This window comes from Mustelus asterias, chromosome 16, assembly GCF_964213995.1.
Source record: "Mustelus asterias chromosome 16, sMusAst1.hap1.1, whole genome shotgun sequence".
In the NCBI taxonomy this organism is placed as follows: Eukaryota; Metazoa; Chordata; class Chondrichthyes; order Carcharhiniformes; family Triakidae; genus Mustelus; species Mustelus asterias.
The window spans coordinates 24,643,215-24,662,112 of record NC_135816.1 but is presented as its reverse complement, the minus strand read 5'-3'; the positions used below and the strand labels follow the sequence as shown (position 1 = coordinate 24,662,112).

The 18,898-nt window shown below is 41.1% G+C and overlaps 1 protein-coding gene across 3 annotated transcripts; it reads right to left on the bottom strand.

The window, feature by feature from the left end:
- Nucleotides 1-843: 843 nt before the first annotated feature.
- On the bottom strand, nucleotides 844-16,929 carry zcchc10 (zinc finger, CCHC domain containing 10). 3 transcript variants are annotated; one of them, XM_078230764.1, is made up of 4 exons: nucleotides 16,449-16,906; nucleotides 13,709-13,870; nucleotides 11,470-11,508; nucleotides 844-1,199 (listed from the first exon to the last, which is right to left on the bottom strand). In XM_078230764.1, exons 1-4 carry the CDS (start codon nucleotides 16,637-16,639, stop codon nucleotides 1,127-1,129), a joined length of 465 nt encoding a protein of 154 aa, XP_078086890.1. In that variant the 5' UTR covers nucleotides 16,640-16,906; the 3' UTR covers nucleotides 844-1,126. The 3 variants fall into 3 exon arrangements, with proteins under 3 accessions (XP_078086890.1, XP_078086888.1, XP_078086889.1); XM_078230762.1 differs by lacking the exon at nucleotides 844-1,199 and adding an exon at nucleotides 9,910-10,673 and having other exon boundaries at nucleotides 16,449-16,914; XM_078230763.1 differs by lacking the exon at nucleotides 844-1,199 and adding an exon at nucleotides 9,917-10,673 and having other exon boundaries at nucleotides 16,863-16,929.
- Between the last annotated feature and the right edge of the window lie 1,969 nt (nucleotides 16,930-18,898).

Below are 18,898 nucleotides of genomic sequence, written 5' to 3'. Positions count from 1 at the left end.
AGTTAGGGTAAATTAAAGGATCAGGGTAGCCAATGAAGTTAAACTGAGGCTTTACCTGATGCAATTTTTCAAAGCCATCTTGGCCTTTTGGCTAAGATGAAGATGATTTTGGCTAAGATGGTTAGATCAAGCCTGGGAGGGTGTGCAGTGTCTCATCCTATCAGCTTGGATCTTGTCTGATCGAGTCCAAGATGAGATGCAATGTCTTGTCAGCTTGGATTTTATTTGTCCCTCATGAGGGGACTATGATTGGACTTAATTTGAATTGGCTTTTTTGATTAGAATTAAAGTACCACAGGGTACCAAACAATATCTACAACCAGGAGACGGTCACAGAATTAATGGGTAGGTCAGTCTAGGACTGAGATGAGATGGAATTTCTTCATTCAAATTGGTGGCGATTCTTTGGAATTCTCTTCCCCAGAGGGGTGTGGCAGCTCTGTCATTAAGTATGCTCAAGACAGAGATCAATTGATTTCTAGATATTAAAAATATCGGGGATACGTGGAAGGTGTGGAAAGTGCTGGCCAACCAGCTATGCCCATGTCCCATGAGTGAATAGTAAAAAGAAATTGCATTGAGGTAGAAGATGCTTCCTTGGTAAGGGATTGAATTGGGGTTCTGGCAGCACAATCATGGGTGAGGTAGGGATTTGCACTAGGTTCAGAAGAAAAATTGGTGGTATTGAGGGGATGGTCCTCTGATTCAACATAAGATGGCAGTCCTGCCTTTATCAACACAAGTATATTGAGGTTTGAGACTACAGAAGGGTGTTGGCAACAGTGGATTAATTGGCTGAAGGGAAAAAGATAAGAATTTATGAAGATGCTTGTAGATCTCTCTAGAGATAGTAAAATAATGTTTATTTGACTGGAAAATAAATTACCCCTTTAGACACTAACAGTAAATAGATACAAATTGCATTGTCACAGAACTAATAGAACATCTTAAAAAGTTACATGAAACATTCACAAATTAATTCTTCAGCATCTTTGCCTCTGGGTGTTAGGTGTGGGGGAGGAGATACCCAGTGACAACATTTCGAAAATGATTGATTCCTTAGTAACTGCAGCCGTACAAACAATCTTCACATAAACCGATTGCTTGTGAGAAGTCAGTACTGTAATCAGGTGTTTTGTCTTGTTAGACTCTCTTTCTGAAGCAAAAATAACCACTTCCACATGGAATTTAAATTCTTCCTGTTTTGGAAAAATAAATTAGTTACAATGACAAAAGATAAGTTTGTACTGATAAACATAAACATACTTTCTGTAAACAAGAATAAAGCTGGCACAATCACAAATACTTTTTAAACCTATAAAACGTTTGCCCCTCGTTTCTGACATATTCCAAATGTCTCAATCTTGCTGTTAATCTTTAACATTTGTAGAACTTCCCTCCCTTAAAAGCTTTAACCATCATCAGGTTTGCAAGTCTGTCTGTGTGAAGTTTGCACATTCTCCCTGTGTCTGTGTGGGTTTCCTCCGGGTGCTCCGGTTTCCTCCCACAGTCCAAAGATGTGCAGGTTAGGTTGATTGGCTGTGCTAAATTGCCCCTTCGTGTCCCAGGACGTGTAGATTAGAGGGATTAACGGGGTAAGTATGTGGGTTACAGGGACAGGGCCTGGGTGGAATTGTTGTCGGTGCAGACTCGATGGGCCAAATGACCTCCTTCTGCACTGTAGGGATTCTATGATTCTAATTACTCCACACTTTCCCACTACGGTAGTCTGTGAAGTAAAAAAAATAAGGACTAATAAGAAAGTTGCTTATATTCATCTGTAATTTGTTTTCCAAACAAGTTTGAGAAAAATAAACCAAGAAGGAAAAATCCTTGACACGTACATGCAACCTGAGAAAGTCTGCACATACTCAGAATATAGTATCCAAAGAATTACCACCACAGACTAATAATGTTAGGAAAAATATTGACTGCAAGCTGAAGCATTTGAGAGATTAAGGCATTGATTTTAACAAAAAGTATACCTGGTACTAGCTCTTCCTTCAATTTTGAACCTCTTCAGGGGATTTGACAGGGTAGACACTGAGCCTGACTCTAGAACAGGAGGCAATCAGCTAGGATTGAGATGAAGAGAAAAATCCTCACTCAGCGGTTGTGAATCTTTGGAATTGTCTATCCAAAATGGTTGTGAATGCTCCATTGTTGAGCATATTCAAGACTGATACACATAGATTTTAAAAAAAATTTCTCATGGAATGGAGGTAAATCGAGGGAAACAGGCAGGAAAATTGAGTTGAGGTAAATCAGTCATGATCATTTTGAAATCTGGTGGAGCAGGTTTGAGGAGCTGAAAGGTCAACTATTTCTTATGTTCAGCCTTTGACTCACTCTGAGGGCCATTGGAAGTCCTCCTAGTTTGAGACCCATCCTTGACCCCGTCCCTACTTGGCACCTGACCACTCAACTCTTCCTATAGATAATTGTTCTTTCCTCAGACAGTGGCCCTATCAGCCATCCTCAAACTCAAATCAAAAAAATCCAATCTCAAGCCTCCTGTTCCTCTTCAAAATCTTGAATGTTACTATTAATTCACAGCTCTGTTCCTGCATCTACCGAATTTCAGCGCAAGTCTCTTCAGTCCAACTCTGACTCTTTTCAAAGCAGCAAAACAGCCTAACCAAAGTCTTAAATGGCATCCTGTATGACTGTAATCATTGGAATTTTATCCATGCTCATTCCACTATCAATGGTGCTTGATATTTGACTATAGCCTTCTCCAATGTTTCTTCTGCTGTCCAGCACCGTAGGATTGCCATAGATGGTTTATTTACATCTATCCAAATTTATTTTCTGTTATAGCTTTTTTTCCTGCCCTGTCCTGTCCAGCGTTGCCACCTTCAGTGTCCAAAGTATCTACTCTTTATCGCCTCAACGCACACTGCCCCTCAATAAGATCAAATGCAGATAAGGGTCAATTTCTTGTTTATGCTGATGGCATTGAACATGACCTCCCCATCACTTCTCTTGACTGCCTCCATGCTGTCAGACTGCTGGTCATATCAGGTTTTAGGTAAGCTACAACTTTATCCAACACAACATTTGCAAGTCATAAGTCACAACCTACAGAACCCACCAAAAACTTCCACTCCTTCGGTTACTTTTTCGGAATTAAAAAAAAATTACAGAACTTGGAAGTCTCCCCAGTTGCCCTTCAGATGATCGTGGTGAGCTGCCTTCTTGAAGTTAAAGTTTATTTTATTAGTGTCAGAAGAATGCTTACATTAACACTGCAATGAAGTAACTGTGAAAATCTCCTAGTCGCCACTCTCTGGCACCTGTTCAGGTAGGCTGAGGGAGAATTTAGCATGGTCAACACATCTAACCAGCACATCTTTCGGACTGTGTGAGGAAACCGGAGCACCCGGAGGAAAATCATGCAGACTTGGGGAGAACGTGCAGACTCCGCACAGACAGTGACCCAAGCCAGGAATTGAACCCAGGTCCCTAGTGCTGTGAAACAACAGTGCTAACCACTGTGCCACCAAACTGTTGCAGTCCCCGAGATGTAGGTATACCCACAGTGTTACTGGAGAGGTAGTTCCAGGATTTTGACCCAGCAATAGTGAAGGAATGGCGATATACTTCCAAGTCAGAATGGTGAGTGATTTGGAGGGGCACCTCCATGTGGTGGTGTTCCAGGTATCTGCTGCTCGTCCTTCCTAGATAGTTGAATCGTGGGTTTGGAAAGTGCTACCTAAGAAACCTCGGCGAGTTTCTGCAGTGCATCTTGTACATGGTACACACTGCTGCCAATGTTCATCAGTGGTGGAGTGAAAGAGTGTTTGTGGAAGGGGTAGCATTTAAGCAGGCTGCTTTTTCCTGGATGGCATCAAGCTTCTTGAGTGTTGTTGGAGTTGCACTCATCCAAGCAAGTGGAGAGTATTCCATTACACCCCTCACTCGTGCTTTAGATGATGGACAGGTTTTGGGAAGTAAGGAGGCGAGTTACTCGCCGCAGGATTCCTCGCCTTTGATCTGCTGTGGTAGCCACAGTATTTATGTGACTAGTCCAGTTCAGTTTATGGCCCAGAATGTTGATAGTGAGGGATTCAGTGATAGTAACACCATTGAATGTCATGGGGCGATGGTTAGATTCTCTCTTGTTGGAGATGGTTATTGCCTAGCACTTGTGTGGCACGAATGTTACTTGACACTTGTCAGCCCAAGTCTGGATATTATCCAGGTCTTGCTGCATTTGGACAGGGACTCTTCAGTATCTGAGGAGTCATGAATGGTACTGAACATTTGTGCAGTCATCAGCGACCATCCCTACTTTTGACCTTTTGATAGAAGGAAAGGTGGTTGGGCCTAGGAACTAGTTTGGCAACTTGGGATGCCTTGTTCAATCCCATGTCTTATCCATTAACAAGAGTGCTTACACAAATCTCTGCAAATGCAAAATGAAATGCTTTTATCTGCAAATGTCTGTCGCTCCTCTATCCCTCCACAATTGTTATCCTTAAAACAAGTCTTGTCATCTCCAGTCTCATTGTTCCAATGGCCCCTTTTGCCAGTCTATCGCCATGAATTCCAACTTGACCAACACTCTCCTGCACACTGTCCCACTTTGCCCAGCACCCTTATCCATGCTTAATATTCAACTTAAAATTCCATTTACCATAACCTTATCTCTCCCTATCTGTGCACTGTAGTAATTAACTCTGATTACCAAATATATTACCCGCACCAAAGAATTCTGCCTCATTTGGTTTTGCCATCGGTCTTCTCCATGTACAAGATGTTTTCTCTGTATAACATGCAAGAAACAATACTTTTCACTGTATGTTAATACATGTGACAATAATAAATCAAATCGAAGACCTTACCACAGTCTTCCTCCAAGGACAAATGAACTGAACTCGACAGGTTACAGTTGACCGCCCTTGACATCAAGATAACATTTGATTAAGTCTGGCATCAAGAAGCTCTAGTAAAATCAAAGTCAACAGGATCAGGGAGAAAGCTCTCCATTGGCTGGAGTCATGCCATGCACAAAGGAAGATGATTGTGGTTTTGGAGGCCAATCATCTCAGTCCTACTGATGCAGGCATTCCTTAGGCTCAATCATCTTCAGCTGCTTCAGCAATGATCTTCCCTCCATCATAAGGTCACAAGTGGGAATGTTTGCATAATATTCAGTACCATTTGCAACTCCTCAGATACTTAGGCTTAGGCTGAGAAATGCTCTCATAGCTCTTCACTTGCACTGGAGCAAAACCCTGTAATTTTCTTCTCAACACCTGTTGGGCTGCAGCGGTTCAAGAAGGCAGCTGACCACCTTCTCCAGGGCAACGAGGAATGGGCAACAAATGGTACCCTTGCCAGCAACACCTACATTGCATGAAAGGATAATAAAGATAATTGCAGACCTGGACTCTAAAGTTGTGTGTATTAGAGCATAAGTCAAATGCAATTTCTCTGATTCTATGTTATAAGAAACACCACCAATATTCATACTTGTAATATTTTTATTTAAAAACAGAAAAGGGAATAAATTTTAATTAATACACACATAGAAGTAACAATTGGCTTTTAGAATGTTTAACCCACATCATACTAAAATACTGGAAACACTTTTTAAAGATTTATATAAATATGAAAATCTGCTTTAGACAAACAGTGAAACGTACAAAACAGCCACACAATGTTCCATGAGATTTTTACTGCACAGTGCTTTAAATATGTTCTAGGCTGTCCCTCCATAGAAAGATAATACAAGGAAGCATGATATACAATTTGTTATTAAAAAAAGGGTCCATGCCACTAAAAACTAAAGCAAGGTTAAACCTTTTGTTAGATCTGTTACAGTACACTGTTGGATGACATTGTGGGTTAACTCACTACATGGCATAAAACTAAGCCATATGTACCAGAACGCTCTCGTGTTCACTTGCTTGTGTTAAGTTAGATGACCTCAGATAAGATTGTACTGGGGTCATCACAATGGTCCTTATCAAATGAGACTGGTTGAAATGTTGGTCAAGGATAGAAGCAGGATGAGCCACCTTGCCTCCTGTCTACCACCCCCCCAGGTTTTAAAAACCTGTGAACAATCACTGTCTGAACTCAAGGGAATAAAGCCAAATGTGGCAAGTTTACAGATTACCTACAGCCAAGGTATTGTGAGAGAATACCAGTGAGAGAAAGTGTCTTATAGAAGACAGCAGATTCTAAATGCCTAAATCAACAAAAGCAACTTAAAAATACTATATTTCCATATAACAATTATATACACAAGTCAACAGTTTTCATGTCACTAGAGGGAAAAGGTTCAAATCACACCAAGGACAGATATTTCATACCTATTCATAATTTTGCTGCTGGTGACAGCATTCTCATGCCTGAATAGCGAAGGAAGAAAAACAGAATCTTGTGACAGCGTGCCTTCTTTTTGTTGAAGCATGCAGCAGCAGGTAAAAGTTAGATGAGAAAAGAAACGAAATAGATGGACTGCGGCTGCTGGGAAAGTGGGAAGTAATAGTGGCTGGGAAGCTCTTGTGATGAATCCTGTAAATTACGCACATAGTTTTCCACAAATCTTAAGCAATTACACTTTAGTAATAGCCCAGTATTGTTTTGAAACATTTTTGGATTGCCAATAAAGGAATGGGGCAGGGGCCTTCGAATCATACTGGTTTCAAAAGCAAAATAGTACATTTCAACTTGTGATTTATACAAGTTATAACAAGATATATTTACTATTGTGTCTAAGGAGTTATTTTATTGTGACAATAAATGAAAGGTTATTTGGAAGTAGACATTCTTCCCTATATGCAACGGTAAAAAAACATCAGAAAGGTACCTGAAATTTGGTGAGATGAAAATCAGACACTTAAAACAGTTCTATATTATGAAATTTGGGTACACCTAGTGGGGCAAAATAGCTTTCTGAAAAATAGGCCAAATATTTACATCATTGTATTAAAATGTTAATTTGGCAGATTAAGTTGGATATAGCTTCTTACAAGTGATTCACCAAACAGAATTTCACCAAACAGATAATAGAAGTATTACTAAAGGGAGCCTCTAACTACAAGAAGCTTGTCAAACAGGAAAGAACAGGCAAATCATAAAGCCAAGTTGGATTCACGCAACACTGGTAGATGTGTGACAGGTTACACATCTTCCACCTTGGCAAAAATTGTCATAATGCAAAGGGATATGAATGAGACATATTATGGGGACATGGGGTGGTGGGGACTATGATGTGGAGATGCCAGCGTTGGACTGGGGTAAGCACAGTAAGACGTCCCACAACATCAGGTTAAAGTCCAACAGGTTTATTTGGTAACACAAGCTTTCGGAGTTTCGCTCACCTGAAGAAGGAGCGAGACTCCAAAAGCTTGTGCTACCAAATAAACCTGTTGGACTTTAACCTGGCCTGGTGGGGACCAGACCAGGTTAATGCTCCCTCCACTCACATTGGCTGTACCTTTAAGACCTGATGAGCTGTAAAGACTCACATTCCAATCATTATTCATGTAAATTGAGTTTGTGTCTTTGTGCCCTGTTTGTGATCAGAACTCCCACCCACCTGACGAAGGAACAGCCTGTTCCGAAAGCTAGTGGCTTTTGCTACCAAATAAACCTGTTGGACTTTAACCTGGTGTTGTTAGACTTCTTACTGGTGGGGACTAGCCAGAGGGGAAAAAAAACAAAAGCACAATCGTGTTCAATTAAAATAAACCGCTGAGCTAACATCATACTTCAAAAGCTAATAGCACTTTTAATAAAACACTATGCTCAGGTATTCAAATTTTTAACATGCATTTTAGCTATAATTATGTTTTTGCATTATCTTCATAGGAACTATTGTACTCTATTCAACTTGCAGCTTCATTTAGTGCATAGTTTGTTGACAGTATACAAAGAATGTGAATAATAAAATGAAATGCATAAAGATGCTGGTAGAATATATTGAAAAGGAGCACAAATGTACACAGGGACTGAAATTCAGCGATGGCCATGTTTATAATTGTTGTAAAGTGTTGTTCTTTATTTAAAAAAGGGACTAAACAATTTATGGGAAATGGTTCAATATCATAGCTTAAGTACTCAAATGGCAGGAACCCACAACATCCCCAGTGACTCCAAAAGGTCTGCTGCCATTTTACGCACTAACAAGGATTGATTTGAAGCGTGTGGGGCCTTTGCTGTCACCAGGAGGCAGTCCTGCCTTGGAGAGTTGCCGGCCAAGTACTCCAGGCTCGGCACTGCAGTGGGCAGAAGAGGCATTGCAGCGACATACCTAGGACTAGGTATAGGGACAAGGTGGTCAGATAAGGTGTGGGGGCCCAGAAGAGGGCACTCTGGAGAAGGGTGGGGGGTGCCAGAGGGTGGGACACAAGAGGGGGAATAGGCTGGGGTAGGGGTGAGGTCTGGATGTTTCCAGGCCTTCACGGGAGGGTGCCCACTAGCAAAAGCTCCCTTCTCTTTTCTGCCAAGATGTAGATTTTTAATTTTTTTCCACCCCAGGTTATCCATCCATCTAAAAATTAAGATTGAGTGGGAAAAAACCTTCAAGGGGTTTTTGTGGTCAAGGGCCTTAATTAGAGCAAGGGCTTCCCTCTCAACCTCTGCCAAGCCACCCTGAGGTCCTGCCACCCCTTGTAAAATTACTTTCAGATCAGGGTGGGTAGGTCTGCAGAGAAACGCCTCCATTCAATTTCACACCCCCACCTCAAAACCCACCGATCCACTCGGGCTGGGCATCAAATTCAGGCCCAAATATATATGCATGCTGCTGATTATTTATTTGTAAATGAAAATGAAGTTCTATTTCACAGAATCCCTACAGTGAAGAGAGGCCACCTGGCCCATCGAGTCTGCAGCAACTCTCCGAAAGAGCATCCCACCCAGGTGTTCCCCACAGCCCCATCCTGTAACCCCAAGCATTTACCATGGTTAATCCACCTGGCACGGTGGCACAGTGGTTAGCACTGCTGCCTCACAGCGCCAGGGACCCAAGTTCAATTCCCGGCTTGAGTCACTGTCTGTTCAGAGTCTGCACGTTCTCCCCATGTCTGCGTGGGTTTCCTCTCGGTGCTCCGGTTGCCTCCCACAGTCCGAAAGATGTGCTGGTTAGGTGCACTGGCCAGGTGCACTGGCCATGCTAAATTCTCCCTCAGTGTACCCAAACAGGCACTGGAGTGTGGCGATCAGGGGATTTTCACAGTAACTTCATTGTAGTGTTAATGTAAGCCTACTTGTGACACTAATAAATAAACCTAATCTGCGCATCTTTGGACTGTGTGAGGAAACCCACACAGACACGGAGAACATACAAACTCCACACAGTCATCCAAGGCCGGAATCGAACCTGGGTCCCTGGCTCTGAGGCAGCAGTGCTAACCACTGTGTCGCCTTTGATTTCTCTTTGAATGTAGACGATCTTCAATTTTTCCTCTTTGTATCCCCACTCGACCACAAGTGCTTGATTCGCTCAGGCCAACTGAAAATATTTCCAAAGTTTTTTAAATCTTTCTGGCTAATTAAAATCAAAGGTGTGCTGATTCCGGTTCAACAATCACAGCAATTTCTTAACAAATCAACCTCATTGCTATTTAGTTTGATGAACTTACTACTTAAACCAAAACAAACAAAAAAAGGAGGCAAGAGTCACAGACAATTTTGTGACAGATTTGGAAAGAAATAGCAGAGAATGCACTTAACAAGAACTGGTAGTGTAAAGTTTAAACACTACTGTTGCCTTATCTTCCTGTGAACAGTTCACCCTACGTCAGGAAGAATTTCAATGATCAGGTTAAGAGGAAATACAATAGCTTCATTTAACATTTGAGAAATTTTGACAAGGTAATAAAAAATCCTCTGGCCAACGAGTCAGCATAGTTTTAAGCTCACCAGTAAAAGAACAAAGAGAGGTTAAGTAATTTTTAAAAATAAATCCACACGTTTAATAAGATATGGAAAACAAACAAAAAGTGGAAGTAAAACCATAACTACATTTAAAAGATAAAAAGAGCAATTAGAAAGGGCAGGAATAAAGGACTGTGGATAGCTTTTCCAGAGCTGTTACAATATACAGTAACCTAAGTGGCATCATTTCTATTCTACAGCCCAGAGGTTTATTTCTTATAGTCCGGGTACCTTGACTACTTTGGTGTCTGCATGTTCTCCTACCCATTTACTAGAATTCAGAGAACAGGAATGCAGTGTGCACTGTAGAGGGAAATATACACTTAAAAAGGAAAAGGACAACTGATCAAATTTGCAGAACATTAACCACGTACTGCACATTTGATCCATAGTTCGTCTACAGATTCAGAGCATGAGAAGTTAGTTTCGTGCTTTAATTACCATAAAAGGAATACATCTACCATTTTTAATGGAAAATAAACATTGGCATGAAATTGCCACAACTCAAAAGGGAGTACTGTCATGATTTCCTCCTCTTTTTGGGTGGCTCTTCATCAGAACTACTAATGCTACTACTGGAACTAGAGTCAGAATCTGAATCAGAAGATGATGTTTCACTGGATGATGTTGTTGAGGAAGATGAGGAGCTGTCAGTTGTTGAACTCTCATCATCACTGCTGCTGCTTTCTGATGTGGAGGAATTGGATGATGTTTCGCTGTCTGAAGATGAATCAGTGGAAGAAGTGCCGCTACTGCTGCTACTAACACTTTGAGGCCTTTAAATGAAAAGTTAAAAGTACATGGCAGTTAACTCCTATGCTTATTATACAACCAATGTAGACATTACATGTCATGTAAAATTCCCCAACTGAAAATATAATAGTATATGTGTTCAAGACAGTATATTTTTTATGTATGCCTATGTATTCGTTAAGGATTTTCTTAGCCACTGGTTTGCAAAGCAATTTTAATTTCAGAAACAAAACCTGTTAAGACTGTGATTAAACGTCCTTCCATTATTGCATGAGCAAACAGAATACCTCAATATTCCCACCCTAGAGATGTGGAAAATTGAGAAGCATAATTTGCAAAAGAAAATCAAGTCCTAAATATCTCAATTCTTGATTTCTGAACAGGAAAATCAAAGCTTCACGTTGTTAGATATAGGATAATTCAATCACTTCAACAGATAACAGACATTTAAGGAGGTAATTCATGACTCTGAGCAAAAATATATCCCAGTAAGGAGGAAAATTCGGAGAGAGGGATAAACTAACCAAATTAAGGAGAATATTAAGTTAAAAGAAAAAGCATATGAGGAGGCAAAAGTCAGTGATAGCCCCAGAGACTGGGAAAAATTCAGAATCCAGCAAAGGAGGACTAAAAAGATAATAAAGAGAGAGAAGATAAACCACGAAGGCAAACTAGTGAAGAATATAAAAACTGATAATAAGAGCTTCTTTAAATATCAAATGTCAAAGTGAACATAGTTAGAAAATGAATCTGGGGATCTAATGGGTAGAGTGGGTTATTGGAAGAATTGAGATAAGCTTGCAGTTCTCCGATGATTACCTTTTCTTCTTCATCTTGTTTTCTGTAATTCCTTGTCCACTGTTGAAAGTTAAAACAAGTAACTGTTTTAGTTGCAGATTGTAATATTAAACATTATATATGTTATCTAATAATGGACACAACCATGACATTTTATATACTGTAACTGAGGCAAAGTTGATACTTTAACATATCAAAGTTGAGATAACATGTGGCGACTACACAAATTTGTATTTTTGGAATATATCCTCCCACTGCCAAATTTATTTCAAAACCACTTCTATACCGTCCATTTATCATAAGTTGATTTAAGATAGTCTATCTGAGCACTAGCAAAGATGGACAAACCTTTTATTGAGAGAGACCACAATGTTTAAAGTGGAGCTGTATTAAGAATTCTTGGGCTCTGGGCAGCAAGAATATTTGGGGACCCTCTGCACTTCACGTAAACTCAATAACTTTTCCTTTCTCTCACCCACTCTGGAAATGGTGACAAGTTTTATTGCAGGATGGCTCTCTGTCAAGCTATAACTTTTGAAAGCATGCTGTGTGTGAGAATGCAACGAACTTCATTGCCAGGCCCACATCTGCACATTCACAGTTTACAGCAAAGCTAACTGAATAAAGATCAGAATTGCTAATCTTAGTTGACTTTTCCCCCTCTCTCCCTATAGCCTCCCTACGATTATCTTGGTGATCAACTTACTCAGCACAAGTAGAGATAAATGATTTAGATCTAACTGCCACTGTAGAGATGTAGATACACGATGACCAAGGTTGGGAAATAAATATTCCAGGGTACAAAACATTTTGAAAAGGCAGGCAGAATGGAAAAGGAGGAACGATGTCCTTGATAAAAAAGGATACAAGGTCATCAGAAAGAAACAATCTTGGTTCAGAAAATCAGAAAGTAGGATCAATAACGGTAAAGATTCAGAACAATAAAGGTCAAAAAACACTGGTGGGAATGGTTTATATGCCAGCAGACTGTGGTCATAATGTTGAATAGAACATTAAACAAGAAATTATTGGAACTTGTAACAAAGACAATGCAAAAGTTCTGGGGGACTTTATCCTTCATATAGACTCAACCCATCAAATTGGCAAAGGGAGTCTGGAAAGATATACTAGCATTGGAAACAGTCCAGAGACAATTCACGAGGTCAATCCCGGGTATGAAAGGATTTTCTTGTAAAGAGAGATTGAGTAGGTTGGGACTGTACTGAGCGGAGTTAAGAAGAATGAGAAGCAACCTTATTGAGGATTTTCAGGGGACTTGACAGGGTAGATGTTGAGAGGAGGTTGTTTCTCCTTGTGGGAGAGTCTGGGACCAGAGGGAATAATCTCAGATTAAGAGTTGTCCATTTAAGAGCGAGATGAGTAGGAATTTCTTTTCTCAGAGAGTAATGAATGTTGGGAATTCTTATAGAAAGTACTGGAATCTATGAAGGAATTCTGAATAATTAACTTAAAAAAAACATAGTTTGATCAGAAAACACAGTTTTAGGAAAGGGAATTCCAGTTTAGCATATTTATTGAAGGTGTAATTAGCAGAGTAGTTAAATTGTAGTAATCTAGCATTTCCAAAAGGCATTCAATAAGGTGCCACACAAAAGATTAATACACAAGATTAAGGCTCATGAAGATGGGATAATATATTAGAATGGATAGAAGATTGGTTTACAGACAGGAGGCAGAGGTAAAAAAAGTCTAGTGACTAACTTCACACTTCCACACATTGTACACCATCTGCCATCTTGTTGCCCACTCACTTAACCTGCCTAGATCACTGTCTGTGTGGAGTTTGCATGTTCTCCCCATGTCTGTGTGGGTTTTCTCCTGGTGTTCCAACTTCCTCCCACAGTCCAAAGATATGCAAGTTAGGTGGATTGGCCATGCTAAATTGCCCCTTAATGCCCACAGATGTGTAGGTTAGATGGAATTGTCACGGTAAATGTGCTGTGGGTGGGCCTGGATAAGATGCTCTTTTGGAGAGTCAGGATTCCATGGTTTTAGGTTTCTCAGAGAATCAGGGATACAAATAGCAGGTGGGAAAGTGCAGTTGAAGCCCAAGTCCAGCCATGATCATAGTGAATGGCAGAGCAGATCAGATGGGCTATAAGGTCTTCTCCTGCTCCTATTTCTAATAAAACTAACAGGGGACCAAACCAGGACCTTTCTCGTCGATATTTTCCCACATTCATCAGTGCATTCATCCACTGAGCCATTAAAACAGATTTTAATATGAAACCCAACTTACCTTGGTGGCAATGCTAGTTTGTTCTGTTTTTCTTTCAAAGTCTTCTTTAATTGCACTGTCCTTGAGGGTCTATGTAGATACTTGCGTTTTCCAGTGCACTCGTAGGTCCAGTGGCCATATTCTAAACATTTCTGACATCGAACATGCTGTTTATTAGCTTCCCTAAAATACCAAAACCAGAATGTATTATCACAGTTATAGTCATTTCAATGGTGGCACAGCAAACACAATGTTCGACTGATTAATTTAACCAATTTTAATCGATAAAAAATTTTGTACATTTTGCTGCAACTAAACAACTTATACTTAGTTAACACTGAAATATTTTTACTTTCCAAGGTTCAAAGTGACAGTAAAATATAATCCTCTCTCTTTTTAGAGATAGATAATAATCATCAATCACAGCTGAACTAACAAAACTAATACTGAAACAGTTTTAAGTGTTTAGCTTGTGATATTTGCTTGCATGCAGGTAGTTAGCAAAAGTAATGGAAACATATTTAATGCCAACAATCTATTCACAATTGCAAAGATAAGACAACTCATCAATGTTGTAACGCATCTTTCTCACGCATTTGCTCCATTGAAATTAATCCACGCGATTCACCTGAGTAAGCTTGCCATTAAAAAAAAATGCAAAGTTAGAAATAACAAAATTTCTTGGAATTAAAGTTCACTTTAAGAAGAATATTTTGCACCCACTCCATAAAAGCAAAACTAAAAATACATTATATTGAAGTAGCAGAAGGTGAAAGACAGCATGATGTGGAACAACATTTTCCCATGTCCTCTCATATAGCAATGATCACTTTTAAAGATACCAACAAAACAGATCTCTATTTCCTTATTACTATTGAGTTCATCCTACACTTGCTCCAAGTGATACTGGTCTATATAATTCACAGCTTACAATAAATTTGTTGAAGCATATGATGTGACGATCAGAGAAGTTAAATATTTCATTGCAGACATTCATAACTATTTCTTTCACAAGGATTAATAATCTACCATTTTTGACTGGCTTGTGGAGCTGGAAATAAAAGAACCCACCCTGTAAAAGTGCCGACTTTATGCCACAGCATGATTTCTGTAGTAGATAGCAAAAGCAGTTTATTCATAATAACATCCTTTGATACAACTTCAAGGCTCACTGAGCTTATCCACTTCATTTTAGTAAAATCCATCATGAGTCAAACATCATCTAAAGTTCATTCAGCTCTTCCTCAGACTTCTCTCCTGCTTTCTTAATCCTCTCAAAACACACTCGTTTATTCTTTTCTTTGCAAATGGCAGCCTCAACTCAAACCTCCCTTTCTGCTCTCAAGTATTTTCAAAAGTTGTAATTTCCCAGATATATGCTGATCTCTCCTGCAACTCTTTCCAAACAGCTATTTACACCTCCTATAATTAAAATTGAGCTGAAAAACTGGGCATCCAGGGTAAGTATTCAGAATTGCTAAGAGGTTGGCTGAAGGATAGAAAGCAACAGGTACCTGTTAAAATACATCTGTCACAGTAGGCGAAAGTAATGAATGGAATGGTTGACAAATGGCTGGGAGAAAATTAGGCATTTTATCTTGCAGAGGGAGTACCTGAAAGATGGTCTTGAAATACAAGACAGTAGGGGGTTTGGAAAAGGTTAAATCAGAATATCATAAGTTACAAGGGAACACAAGTCAAATTAGAAGATACATTTAACACAAATGAGAAATTCTTTATCACTGAAAGTGCCAGCATGAACTGGATGGGCCAATGGGCTTCAACCTTTCTCTGCATACATGGAATAATCAGCCAGATACCACTGTGAAGGCAATCAAAACCCTGGAATCGCCTAGCAAAACATTCAATGGTGACAAAGTAAGGGTATTTCTGATTGGATGGAAACTAAGCTGATCATCCTTATCCGTCGTGATTTTTACAAATAATCTAAAACACTTACAATTTAACAATAAACAATTACCAAATTAATTTAGTTGCTCCTATTACTAACCATTGCTACACAGAATAGTACTGGGAATTTGAGCAGAGGTACGAGACAGATTTTTTAAAAGTGCTTTCTTATACACAAAGCTTGTAACAATAAAGAAAAATGTAACCCCACCAAATGAAGCTCATCCAAACAGTCCTATTTGTTTCAGAACTAAAGAGAGGGAGAAATACAATATAAAAGGTGGAGTAGAATAAGAGCTCAGTGATTGCCCTCCTCCCAGTTTGTTTTTGACTGCCTGCAAACTTTGTGCAGAGTTTTGGCTGATTTTCAATATGTACAGTAAGAAGTCTCACAACACCAGGTTAAAGTCCAACAGGTTTACTTGGTAGCACGAGCTTTCAGAACGCTGCTCCTTCATCAGGTGAGAGAGTCAAAAGTTAATTCAGCTCTTCCTCAGACTCCTCTCCTGCTCAGCACCTTATAGGTTTGTTGCCTAGTGACGGTCCCATTGCATCTCACCTGATGAAGGGGCAGCACTCTGAAAACTTGTGCTGCCAAATAAACCTGTTGGACTTTAACATGGTGCCTTCGCCAGGTGAGTGACTCACCTGATGAAGGGGCAGCACTCCGAAAGCTTGTGCTACCTAGTAAACTTGTTGGGCTTTAACCTGGTGTTGAAACTTCTTACTGCCCACCCCAGTCCAACGCCGGCATCTCCACATCATTTCAATATGTAGAATATGTTACAAACGAACTGAAACTGGGTGGGGGAAAAATGATCAACCCTCAATTGGAGTGAAACTCGCTTACTGGGGTTTAAAATGCAGTTTACTGACGCACTGATGGTAATTCAGATTTAAGCGAGTTTCTAAGTGCCTTAGCGCTTGGGGACGATCGATTTCTCCCCTCAAATTTCCTTGCCGACCACAACAGCCCTTCTGGAAATGAAGGTTTTGGTGTCCTTCCTCGCTCGCTGCCTGTGGAACTGCGTCAATCTCCATTTCAAATAGGAAACATCTGGTGTTTGTGGCTGGAGCATCGCTGAGGCCCTGGGCTGAAGATGGAACCTTCCTCTCCCCCAACTCCCCGGCCGCCGCTGCCTCCCTTCCCCGGACACTATCCACCTCTCATCCCCCGCGACAGCCGCTGCTGCCTGGGTAAAGAAATCCTCCCGGGTGCAGCGACAATACAAGCCGGGCCCGTTTCCCAGAGCGGGATACTCACGCTTGCCTGCGAGCGATCAGCCTGTGCATAGGCGTCGCCATCTTGGATTCCCGAGATGCACCGGGCCCGTCACTAGGCAACAAGCCGATAAGGTGCTGAGCAGCCCTGGCAATGGCCCTGGGGCCCAGCATCAAACCAACTGGATCAAATCAAACCCTATTCCCCTGGGTCCCATAGCATCAAACCAACTGGATCAAATCAAACCCTATTCCCCTGGGTCCCATAGCATCAAACCAACTGGATCAAATCAAACCCTGTTCCCCTGGGCCCCATAGCATCAAACCAACTGGATCAAATCAAACCCTATTCCCCTGGGCCCCATAGCATCAAATCAACTGGATCAAATTAAACCCTATTCCCCTGGGTCCCATAGCATCAAACCAACTGGATCAAATCAAACCCTATTCCCCTAGGCACTAGCATCAAACCAACTGGATCAAATCAAACCCTATTCCCTTGGGCCCCAGCATCAAACCAACTGGACCAAATCAAACCCTATTCCTCTGGACCCCAGCATCAAACCAACTGGATCAAATCAAACCCTATTCCCCTGGGCCCCATAGCATCAAACCAACTGGATCAAATCAAACCCTATTCCCCTGGGCCCCATAGCATCAAATCAACTGGATCAAATTAAACCCTATTCCCCTGGGTCCCATAGCATCAAACCAACTGGATCAAATCAAACCCTATTCCCCTAGGCACTAGCATCAAACCAACTGGATCAAATCAAACCCTATTCCCTTGGGCCCCAGCATCAAACCAACTGGACCAAATCAAACCCTATTCCTCTGGACCCCAGCATCAAACCAACTGGATCAAATCAAACCCTATTCCCCTGGGCCCCAGCATCAAACCAACTGGACCAAATCAAACACTATTCCCCTGGGCCCCATCATTAAACCAACTGGATCAAATCAAACCCTATTCCCCTGGGCCCCAGCATCAAACCAACTGGATCAAATCAAACCCTATTCCCTTGGGCCCCATAGCATCAAACCAACTGGGTCAAATCAAACTCTATCCCCCGGGCCCCAGCATCAAACCAACTGGATCAAATCAAACCCTATTCCCCTGGGCCCCAGCATCAGACCAACTGGATCAAATCAAACCCTATTCCCCTGGGCCCCAGCATCAAACCAACTGGATCAGAAACCCTATTCCCCGGGCCCCAGCATCAAAAAAACTGGATCAAATCAAACCCTATTCCCCTGGGTCAGGGCATCAGAGACTGGATTTCAAATCAATTTGCTCTGTTTTCTCCAAAAGACAACCTAATTAACCAACCCCAAGAGTGATTGTGCGTGTCATGTCATCAACAACACAGGGCATTTTCACAGTAACTTCATTGCAGTGTTGATGTAAGCCTACTTGTGACAATAATGAATAAACTTAAACATCTGGGGCGGGGTTTTCCAGCCGCGCTCACCCCAAAACCGGAAAATCCCACCTGAGGTCAACGGATCCTTGCATGGACCCCCCTGTGCTTTGATTCCTGTGGCAGGCGGTTTGGGAAAATTCCCCCCTTGATTTGATTTGATTTATTATTGCCACATGTGTTGGGATACGGTGAAAAGTTGGGCAAAATAGGGCAAACATTTATTTGAAACACGTAGCGGAAATTTCTTTCAATGGAAATTGAGGCCCAGCATCAAACCAACTGGATCAAATTAAACCCTATTCCCCTGGGCCCCATAGCATCAAACCAACTGGAACAAATCAAACCCTATTCCCCTGGGCCCCATAGCATCAAACCAACTGGAACAAATCAAACCCTATTCCCCTGGGCCCCATAGCATCAAACCAACTGGAACAAATCAAACCCTATTCCCCTGGGCCCCAGCATTCTGGATTTTCCCTGAATATGCCCTGCGTCCAGTGTCCTTATGTAGATTTCCCAAGGCACCATTTGTCCTGGATCTCCCTAGGCAACAACTGAGGAATCTACTCAGAGGCTTTTCTTGCCTCTTCCCAAACATCTTTGGTGTATGTGCATGCACATTGCACACATCTGCGCATCTCCAAATGACCATTCA

What these genes read in the sequence shown, in the direction of transcription:
- zcchc10 (XM_078230762.1), bottom strand. Translation starts at nt 16,639, where the DNA reads ATGGAGATTGACGCAGTTCCACAGGCAGCGAGCGAGGAAGGACACCAA. An exon ending in AAACTGCATTTTAAACCCCA is followed by an intron (nt 13,871 to 16,448) that starts GTAAGCGAGTTT and finishes TTGGTATTTTAG; the next exon opens with GGAAGCTAATAAACAGCATG. An exon ending in AACAAGATGAAGAAGAAAAG is followed by an intron (nt 10,674 to 11,469) that starts GTAATCATCGGA and finishes TTTCATTTAAAG; the next exon opens with GCCTCAAAGTGTTAGTAGCA.